A 10,824-nucleotide genomic window follows, 5' to 3' on the forward strand; every position below is an offset into this window, starting at 1 on the left:
GCTTAATTGCCAGACAGGGCTAAACCATGACAGGGAGTTTTTTGTTTTCTCCACAGGAAAAAGATATCTGCCTCCTAGACAACAATAAATTAAGACAGAAGTTAAAACAGCTGCAAGACTTGCTGTACCTATATGAACTGCAACTGAAGGACATCCTGGAGAACACTTACCATCGAACACAAAGCGGGCTGTTCTCAGGAAACAGGAGCGTGCAGCATGAGACGCTTTTACCCACAACCAGTGGAAATCTGATCGTCTATGACCAAGGTACGGTTTGCAGTAGTGTGCATGGAAATTTCAGCTTACCACAGTGTTTATTTCTCCCTGCAGTGTCCCATGTGTCATATTTTATTTCTGCTAAGAGTTTCAGAATTTTTAAAGTGGATTTTGTTTTAAAATACAGTCAGATGCGTGGGAAGGAGAAGGGCAGGCTGGTAGCCGTGGTACCAGCAGGCATCCCCTGGGGTTGGAACCAGCTGGCCCGCTTTACGCAGCCACCACCCTGGTACAACGGGAACAGGCTCTGCTTGGCTGTTTTCCATCAGACCTACTTCAGACACCTGCTTTGGGAAGAGCTGGGTCTCGCTCTTGGAGAGCCCATTTCTCCTGGGTGATTTAGGGGGGCCCAGGGTGCCTGGCTCAGCTGTGGGCACTGAAACCTGTTCTAAGGGGTTCAGCCTCCTTGTCCCTCAGATCCTCCGTCACTCCCATGGTGCAGTAGCAGGCGTGCCTGCTCTAGTCCTTGGAGTCCCCTTGAGAACACTGTCATAATGGAATCGTGGTCTCTGGCCAAGATTTTATCTTTTTGTGGGCATTGCATTGAAAGTGTGAAGCGCTGAGGTCCTGAAAGGCACTCTTCTGGTACAGCGTGGGTAGAGCTGGTCACAGGAGCCTCTTATATTAGAAATTTTGGGGCCCCAATCCAGTCTGAAGTACAGCTGAGGTTGCCTTCCACTCAGAAATCATCTTCCCTGCAAATGATCTTGCTGATGGAGCCAGTCCTGATCCTGCATCGCTCCCATGCTACAGCCCCAGCCTGACCTGCAGCTGTCCCGTATCTCACTAAAGATGTGGGGATGACTCCCTCAGAGGGCATGGCTGTAAAGGCTCTTAAGCCTTGCTGCTCTTCGTAAGGCCAAAGAGTTTGCAAATCACCACTGGTACTACTTTACTGAATCGTTTGCTTTGGCTTTGCGGGGCTTGCAGAGCTAGACACAGGCCAGCCAAGTGTCCTTGTCCTCTACAGCCCCTCAAAAAAGTCTTCTTTTGGCTGCAACCCCCACCCTTTCCTTCTCCCCGCCCCGTCTAACAAACGGATACCATTCTGCCTAGATTGCTCTGCATTGTATAATCGGAGGAAGACCAAAAACGGCTACTACCGGATCAGGCCCAGAGCAGACCAAGAGCCTTTCCTGGCATACTGTGACATGTCTGATGGCGGGGGGTGGACCGTCATTCAGCGGCGGAGTAACGGCAAGGAGAATTTCAACAGGTGGGTGCCTCTGGGTTGCATCAACAGAGCTTGCAGTCAGGCCTCCAGCTCCCACCCGCCATCCTGCCGCCTGGCAAACCCCTACATTTGAGGAGCAGGGTGTGCAAGACTTGACCTTAGTGATGACAACTCTTTGCCTTGGGTCAGCCTGGTGATACATGTTGGTAGTAGGAGGCCATTTTCATGCGTGTATATTGGTTTTATCATTATTGGAAACTGCCAAAGGCTCCAAATTGGCAGGTATCTACTGCCAACGCATAGTCTGAGACCCATTGAACATATTATGTTCATGAGTACTTCTCCTATAATGAAAGGCTGAGAGAGTTGGGCTTGTTTAGCCTGGAGAAGAGAAGGCTCCGGGGAGACCTTATAGCCCCTTCCAGTACCTGAAGGGGCTACAGGGAAGCTGGGGGGGACTTTTTACAAAGGCCTGTAGTGACAGGACAAGGGGTAACAGGTTTAAATTGAAAGTGGGGAGGTTTAGATTAGATATCAGGAAGAAGTTCTTCCTGGAGAGGGTGGTGAGGCACTGGAACAGGTTGCCCAGAGAAGCTGTGGATGCCTCATCCCTGGAAGGGTTCAAGGCCAGGCTGGATGAGGCTTTGAGCAACCTGGTCTAGTGGAAGATGTCCCTGCCTATGGCAGGGGGGTTGGAACTAGATGGTCTTTAAGGTCCCTTCCAACCCAAACTATTCCATGATTCTATGATTCTATGATTATCTGTTCTCATATCAGGAATTATGTTCAGCGTGGTGTAACATTTATTTCCTTATTCAGATCATTCAAAAAGATGCCAAGCCACTGGCCCAGATTGTCCTTTCTCTACATGAAATTCCAGAGGGGTGACTTTCACCTGGAAATATCCAGGTGGAGAGATGCTCTGGTAGCATGTAAAGAAGAAACATCCCCATGCAGATGAATTCATTGTCACAGCACACACAATTTCAGGGCATGTCTAGCATCTCCCACAGTGAGTGCAGTCCATCGCAATGCAGCCTCCACCGGCTCTAAGCTGGCTTGCCCAGGGAGCGGTAAGGATCTAGGGATGGTAGTTCAGCTCTCAGCACGGGTGAAGGAAGAGCATCCTGAAGAGGAGCACTGACTAATACGTAGGTCAGGCAGAATTAATATCTCTAATAACAACACGAGAGAGGGAATAAACATGGCGTTAGTCAAATTGGAAACAATGGTACACAGGAAGCGTATGTGAATATCAAAGATAATACATAAATAACAGAGGAGATTTTAAGATAATGGAATGGTGAGAAAGTAACAGCAGGAGTTTGCTCTTAGAAAGATGAAGCCAGAGAATGATGATGAAAAGTAAGTACGTATCTCTGAAGGACAAGTTGCCACATCCAAACAGTGATCCTGCAAAACAACCAGAGGTGAAAGTGGCCAACGAATCAAAAATAGATTTAAATGTACCAGGAGCACAAAGCAAACCCAGACACTTTCCTTTTAACTTCACCTGGAAGCTTTTGTTTGCACCTTCTGTTCAGTTTCCGATTCTTCACCACGCCACATCATACACCCAAGATTGCAGCATATTTTAGACTGCAACATTCATTTCCAGCCAGGAGCGCATCTGAATTATGACTCGCTGCGGAACAGGATCAGGTGCTTTGCTGAAGAGCAATGTGACAGCTGCTGCTTTCCCTTTCCATCTGAGTAACAGCCTTACTCTGCGAGCGCTGCAACTGGCAGTTTGAAGGTTTGATCCCAATCTATGTATGTGCACAGGTTTAGCAGGAGAAGTAAGCTGTGAGCTGTATTTTCTTCTAAGGCAGAGTGACAAATCTCAGCTCAGCTTGTGAAGCATCAGACACTTTAGAAAACAGTCTCTAGGGATGCAGATGAAGTTTTACTTCTTACTATCGCCAAGTGTCACAAACTCTCTAATTCCCCCACAATGCTGAAATTGGTATTTGTATCTCACCGCAGGAAATGGGATGATTACAAACTGGGATTTGGGAAATTCCAGGGCAAGAATGACGAATACTGGCTGGGCAACGACCACATCTATGACCTGCTCAGTAGAGGTGCAAGTATTTTCCCTTTACTGGTTTCTTTCCAATTTGCACGAGAGAGTTCACCTAACAGGACACTGCTCTGTGTTTAGGAGAGAGCTCGTTAAAGATCGACTTGATGGACTGGCATGGAGAAAGACGTTATGCAATCTATGAAAACTTCCAGCTTGCCAATGAGCAGGTAAGGAATGTAGAGAGTGGTGATTCGCTTGCTTTGTCTGTGAGGGTGAGGCACCTGCCTATGTGGCATCAGACTTCAGTATGAGAGTTGTGATTACAGCTCTGCAAAACCTGCCTGCTCTGGTTTCCTGGGATTGCCGGTTTGTCTGACTGACAAACAGCCCTGGGAGCAGGGATGTGAGCCTGGGACTTCTTCCTCACAACTGCTGAGTTCCCAAGCCACTGGGTGACAGGATCGTGTGTGTGTGCTCTCTTGCCAACCCTGCTGCTGCAGGGAGGGCACTCGCCTCCAGCCTCAGGGTTAAAAGAGTCTTTGGCGAGCGAGGAAACGAGGGTCTGAACATCTGCAAGGAAACTGACCCCTGTTTTACTTCCTAGGAGAGTGTTTCTGGTTGTCACGTAAAAGACAATCACCAGAACAAACCCTTTCTACTTTGTTTTCAAAGAAAACATTTAAGCCGAGCAGTTTAAGTTCCAGTCTTGAAGAGAGGCACCTGCAGCACTACATTTAGTGCTACAGACACAGGAAGCCCAAGGACAGGCATGTCCCTGTATTTTCATGTTTGCTTTCTAGCTTTAGACAGCATCCTGCTCGATGCAGGTGCAGTTCTTTGCAGGCTTCCCTTTCTGAACACCACGCACAAGTAGCCTGAACACCCAAGGCCATGAGTTCCATTGCATGGACCAGTCCTACTTCCCACTCCATCACTGCTCCAGAAATGTAGGCATTACGTTCAGTTTGCAATTAGTTTTCTTATGAAGAGTTTGAACAGCTTCATTCGAATACCTCACTGCTATTTCTCACAAACAGAAGTGGAATATGATGACTGGAGAAAGCCTACACCACAAAAGTAGTTATCCATTTCATATCAACCAGATCATCTAGCTAGAAATCAGATGGCTTCAAGGTTTTTCAGGAGCAAAATTCCTAAGGAGTTGTTCTAGATGAACAACCAGTCTATGAAGGCAACCACTTGGCATAGCTTTCTGCCAAGTCGTTCTTGACGACCTAGGAAGAGCCTTCCAGCTTGTTGTGTAGGGCATCAAGTGGTTATTGAAAGACAATAAAGCCTGAAGCTCTCTGTAGCAGCAGCAGTAATTAGCAATCCCTTCTGGAAGTTTAAATCCCGTACTGATCTACACTAGGATCATTAAAGCATAGGTCCAGAAGTCATTCCTGACTTCAACAGTCATGCCTTTGACAGTGGATACGATGGCCAGAGAAAATTTGATCTCAGAAATGGGAAGAAGGGCAGCAAGAGCTGGTATCAAACACGTATTTCACATATTCTTGCAGGACAACTACAGGTTATGGTTTGGCACCTATTCTGGTAATGCCGGCGACGCGCTGTCTGGTGGGAGCAATTTTGAAGATCAGTGGTCAGCCTCTCACAGAGGGATGCAGTTCTCCACATCTGACAAGGATCACGATCGATTCATGGCAGGCAACTGTGCCTTAGAGAACAAGGGCGGTTGGTGGTTTAACAGGTATGGAAAACAGTTCCTCTCGGCCGTCGGAATAGGGTGTGGGTGGCTGTGCAGCCGAGAGGATTTGCCTCTGGAGGCTGATGTGTGCGTGTGCCACCCTGCACAGCCAAATCTAAGATGTTCACAGCTTCAGATCACAGAATCAGAGAATGGTTGGGGTTGGAAGGGACCTTAAAGACCATCTAGTTCCAACCCCCCTGCCATGGGCAGGGACACCTTCCACTAGACCAGGTTGCTCAAAGCCTCATCCAGCCTGGCCTTGAACACTCCCAGGGATGGGGCATCCACAACTTCTCTGGGCAACCCTCAAAGGAAAGCAATCTGCTGCTTTTGTTATGAAGCAAGGCAGGTAAGTTGCATTCACTTTAAGAAAATGGGCCAGAATAAATGCACAGCAGGGAATGACCTGGAAGGAAAAGAGCACAAATAAAATTTCTTAAAGTGCTTTGGTTTATATCCCAGGGAAGAAAACAATAGTAGCCACTGCAAGGTGAAGCGTGTTCAAAGGACATTTCTCTGTCGTGGAGCATGACTAGGGGGTGAGCTACCCCTTCATAGTCCTGATGGTGTGTTTGCTAATTGGGCATACCCCACACATCAACAGATAAGAGCTCAGGTTCACCATCCCTGGGAGCATGACATGCTGCTCTTCATTTTTCTCTGCTTTAGTGCAAAATGAGCCTCTTTCTGACCATCACATACAATTTGAATTCAGTGGAGCTACAAAAAAGTACATCAATAGTGGGATTCAACTTGATTAAACGACATCTGCATTTTTAGGTGTCAGTACATTGCTGCCTACCCTTGAGCTAGAGCCTACCAAAGGGCACTACAGCCCTGTTTAGGCAACTCAATCATGTCCCTGCTTAATAGACCTGAAGGAGTAAACAGGTTGAATTATCTGACCAGCACAGGTCTCTACTTTAGGATGACCCATATACCTCTCTGGGTTCCACTACAGGCATTAACCAGATCTCCACAGGCTACTGCAGGACTCTGGATAACCAGTTCAGTACACATTCAGGTGTCTGAACTGGTCGATGAATCCCACCCTGGTATTTCTAAACGTATGTTGTGTGAAACTTGTACTTCACTGTAATGATGTCTTCCCACGCTAAACCTCATCTCCTCTTGTCCCTCTCCTCCATCGTTACAAGGTGCCATGCTGTAAACCTCAACGGACGCTACTACAGAACGGGAAGGTACAATGGATCCCATGACAATGGCATGGTTTGGTCTACGTGGCATGGGATGTGGTACTCGCTCAAATACTCAGCCATGAAAATCAGGGCTCCGTTCTTTGTTGATGGTGAGAGTGGAGATGGTGAGAACAGCCAGAGCAGCTGAAACCTGCTGCTTGGGAAGGAAAAAACAATCACAGGCTGCAAAGAACAGTGTAAGTCAATAGCCAGCCCTCTGCTGCTGCCAGTCGTCAAACCTGCGCTGCGGTAACAAGCTGTACCTGGTTCTACTAGCTGAAGCTAGAGTCATGAGTTGTTTGAGCACAGCCAGCCAACAATTTCATGGAAAACCCATGGATCCCAATCATGGAATCACCACAGCTTTCTTTTTCAGCACTTTTCAAGACTTCAGTTGGAGAGTGTTTATGAAGAGCTGTCTGGACCTTGAATGATCAAGCATGTCCTTTTAGCTACCTGCACTCTTCAAGGGCTAAATCTCTCTCACCTTGATTTAAACCATCAGGGCTTCAGTGACGAGAACATGAGAACAGAAACAACACGGTGATGGGGAACTGGGGCTTCATCTGGCACGCCTTCGTTAGTGCTTTGGTCTGGATCAAGAGAACATTCTTTAAGCAGCTCTCCCTGTGGTCCCCAATTGCCACTCTTCGGTTGCGGAATGCTCCCGGGAGCGTGTGGAAGCAAACCAGTGGATGGATGTGCTCCAACCGCCAGCGTGAATCCAGAGTATGGCTACTTCAAAGTAAGCCCCCACAACAGTGCAGACACCGGGATTCGTTGCCAACAGCTTCTCGCTGCAGATCCGCTCCTATAGCACACCGCGACATGAACGCAGATGAAGGCAGTGCTGCCGACCAGACTCAAGCCTCAGATTAACATTAGGCAGACTTGACTAAATTTAAGATGAGCACGGATATTCTTAGGAGCTCACAAAACGCAGTCACGATTCATTTGTATGTGGAACTTACTGGGTGACTTCCGAGTTAGTGAAGGGGAGTCAGAAAGTGGAAAGTGATTGAAGCGTAAAGCAGGCTGTCTCTTCGGAGCGAAACCAAAGAGCAACACAAATAACTGAAAGAAATGGAATACTGAAAATTTATTTTCCACAACTTCTTAATAACAACAGTTAAAGTGAACAGTAGTATCAGCTTGATGCAAATCATTTAACTACCGTGTTGTAGAATGAGCCTTTTTTTGTTTTTCTGAATTACAGTCATTTTTTTAACTGGTAGCTCTTTCCCATTTATCCGCTTTTAGATCCATACACATTGTAATTTGTATTATATATCCACAAAATGTGAAATAAAACCATATGAGTAGGACTTAACACTTTGTATCTGGTTTTTGATGTAGGAACTTGAACAGAAATATGGATGAAAACTGTGAGAATGCGTGTAATAAGAGAACTTCATTCTTTTGGTGTCTGCTCTGTTGTGTTTGTGCCTGCTGTCCCGGGTAGTTTAGAGGGACTGCAAGGTAAGTTTAATTTCCATGGCTCAAGCTGCCATGGAGAGAGTGCAGAGACATGTGAACATTCAGTGTAAAATCTGGTCTGGTTCCTCTGCTTTGCCAAGAGGTAAACCCCATTCTTGCTCCTTCCTAGACATCCCAGCGATTGCAAACACGAGCACCGGAGTGCAGCAGGTAGGCACTCCAGGAGGATGTGCTCCTAAAGCCTGTGCCCTGGCAAGACTGCACCGCTGCCCTCTTCCCAAGCGCTGGCGTGTAACCCTGTGGAACAAAACTCGAAATGAGGTTGGCCTCGCGAAGAAAGGAGTGTGAACAACCAGCGGTTACTAGTTCCTTTCTGATCACTACTTCTGTATTTTACAGCAGTAAAATCCTAGGGCAAGGCTGTAACCGCGTGCTGGGAACACAAGGAATCGCCGTGCAGACGTTATAACTATGTGGCCGCTGATGCAGTGCTGAGGGCAGTAAGGACAATTCTTGTCTAGGCGGAAGACACAGTGAAATGTGAGTGAAATAAGGTCTTGTTAATGCCTTCTGGCAGATGATGCTCCACCCCATTTTTCAGTAGAGGGCTAGGGAAGCAGGGTAAACCCTACAGACTGGTGATACTCAACTCTGTGTGCTGGAAATCAACTACAGCACCAAACGGACAACGCAGATCATTGAGCAGCCAATAACCCATCTGACAACGGAGTATCAAGCTGGAGAGAAAACAGGGCTTAGACAGCTGCTACACGTTCCAGTTCCCCAGTGCGTGAGCAGAAAGCAATGTGAAAGTCCAGAGCAGGGGGCCTGTTTCACCCTGGGTCAATACGGAGAGGCAGGCACTGCAGTTGGACTGCCTTCAGCCAGCACCAACGTGTTACAGTGCCATTTTACTCCCTCTGAGAGAGAAAAAGGGTCTGAGATCTGACAAGCAGGGAGGGAAGGGGTCTGCCTTGCATTCTTAGATCTGCCTAAGTCCACCTAATAGAGCCCAACACTGAGACGAGGTTGCAGGCAGTCGCATCTGGCTTAGAGCAAGGTCCCCCCCTCCTCTGCCCCCCGGCAGCAGGGGACCCCCTTAGAGACGCAGGCGTCACAGAGCTTTGGGCAGGACCCTGCAACTCCCACAGCAAACCCCAGGAGGTGTTTCAGAACCCTCTTTATCTTACTAAACAGGGTAGAACGCCACTAGCCGGGTACTTACTTGATCTGAGGGCTACTGCCAAACTCCTATCGCTCCCACTGAAGGAGAGGGGAACGCTGGCCGAGTGTTGCTGTGCCATACGTTTGATCTCCCGTTTCTCCAGGCTCTCCTGTGCTGAGAGGCTCACCAAAGCTGTAAACAGATATTGTAGCTCTGTCGCTCCAATGCTGACAGATCCCTGCTTCAGGGCTGAAGTGCTTCACTCATCAAGAGTTCACCTCAGTACAGGGGTGGTAAGTAACCTGAGCAGCAATTGCTTCACAGGTCTGATTTCCAGCTCATTTAAGACAATTTAAAGACTCGTTAAGATTTGCTTAGCTTGGGATCACTCTTCAAGTGTGGGCATGTTCTCAAACGCTTTAAACAGGGGTTCCAGCTGACAGCTTACGGGAATTCGCCACGCTTGGGCCAAAGGGCTGAACGCCGACAATGCGGCGTGCCGGTGCAGCTCATGCGAAAGAGGGAGTAAACATCACCCTGCCAGACAGATCCGTTGCTCCAGAAGCTGTTGTACATTACCCATCAAAAAAGGCCGTTCAAACGGCGGGGTTTGACTCTGGCAGCCAAATGTCCAGAGCCCTGCTCCTCCCAGGCTGGCACGGCATGCTCTCCCGCTGCGCGCCTGTCATGTTACCTGCGCACGCTTCGGCCACTTCAGCGGGGTGCACGGCTGGCGCATAGCAATGCTGCTCTCCCTTTAAACTTGTTGGTTTGGAGGAAAGAAAAACAAAGCGTGGGATTGGGAAATCTCTCTTTCCACTCAGAGAGCCAGTTTTGAGAAAGACAGCAGCCTGCTGCCACAGAACTAAGCGCATGCTCATTTTCCCTTCACACCCACAGGTTAAAGGGAACGTAGGGTTGGGCTCCCCATGGGAGAGCTGTTTGCAGGCTGATAGTCCTCTGCCTGAACCTACCTTCTCTCACTCCACCCTCCACGGGCTGCATCTCCTCTTTTCCTCTTGTTGCCCGATAGCACTCTACTGCTCTCTGCAAACTCCCTGATGAGACGGTTGTCCTAACAAACAGCAAGCAAAGTCTCCGAGTCATTCCCGCTGGCCCGAGCTCTGTCTCCGTGGTTAACCGGGGTTTCAGCCCAGCCCTGGATACCTGCAGCCATGTGCAATCACCAATTTGTGAGCTCTGGTTTTAAAGCAATGACAAACCCTGCAAAGTAACTTCTGTACTTCACCGTAAGATTCTACGGGAATCAGCAGATATTGTCAAGCCACTTTAATTTTTCTTTCTGTCTGCAAAAGAGGTTCATCAAATGAATGTGTTGTTTGCTGGTGTTCTTCATAATTTATTTTGAACTCGCTGTAGTAGCATTATTGTCAATTTATTTACACACAAAAAAAATGTTTAATAAAGGCAAAGATGATTATAGAAAAGGTGGGTGATGCAACAGTTCTCTCACTGCCTTTTACAGGTACTTGAATGCTCCAGCAACATTTCTGAGGGCTAAAATTTGATCATCAATTTTCCTTGCCCTCCCAGTAGCGCACCCTTTTCTACTCATTTTGTCAATGCAAATATCTGTAAGTTACTGTGTTTCCTTCGTATAAATACTGGCAGAAAGAAAATGTCAAAGTCGTGAATGATGAAAAATGCCCTCTCAATTTTAAATTCACTCCAAGTATTCAGTGTCAGTTGTCTGCACTTTCATGCAACTAGCTAAAAGAAACACCGCCATATGACTTATTCGAGCAATTACAACAAATAAACACAATTCAATAACAACTACCAAAAAACCCAATGAAAACTGCTCACGACTCC

The 10,824-nt window shown here is 47.5% G+C and overlaps 1 protein-coding gene across 1 annotated transcript in view; it reads left to right on the plus strand.

Annotated features, from left to right (window-relative positions):
• The window catches only part of LOC104512625 (fibrinogen-like protein 1), an 8,557-nt gene extending 2,020 nt beyond the window's left edge, over nucleotides 1-6,537 (plus strand). Inside the window, exons 2-7 of the mRNA XM_010155678.1 lie at nucleotides 57-267; nucleotides 1,333-1,492; nucleotides 3,437-3,534; nucleotides 3,615-3,703; nucleotides 5,000-5,190; nucleotides 6,348-6,537. Of these exons, the coding sequence (XP_010153980.1) occupies nucleotides 57-267; nucleotides 1,333-1,492; nucleotides 3,437-3,534; nucleotides 3,615-3,703; nucleotides 5,000-5,190; nucleotides 6,348-6,537 (939 nt within the window). The remainder of the gene's footprint in view (nucleotides 1-56; nucleotides 268-1,332; nucleotides 1,493-3,436; nucleotides 3,535-3,614; nucleotides 3,704-4,999; nucleotides 5,191-6,347) is intronic.
• Nucleotides 6,538-10,824: the final 4,287 nt, after the last annotated feature.

The sequence above is a fragment of the Eurypyga helias genome, unplaced genomic scaffold (genome assembly GCF_000690775.1).
Source record: "Eurypyga helias isolate BGI_N326 unplaced genomic scaffold, ASM69077v1 scaffold11107, whole genome shotgun sequence".
NCBI lineage: Eukaryota > Metazoa > Chordata > Aves > Eurypygiformes > Eurypygidae > Eurypyga > Eurypyga helias.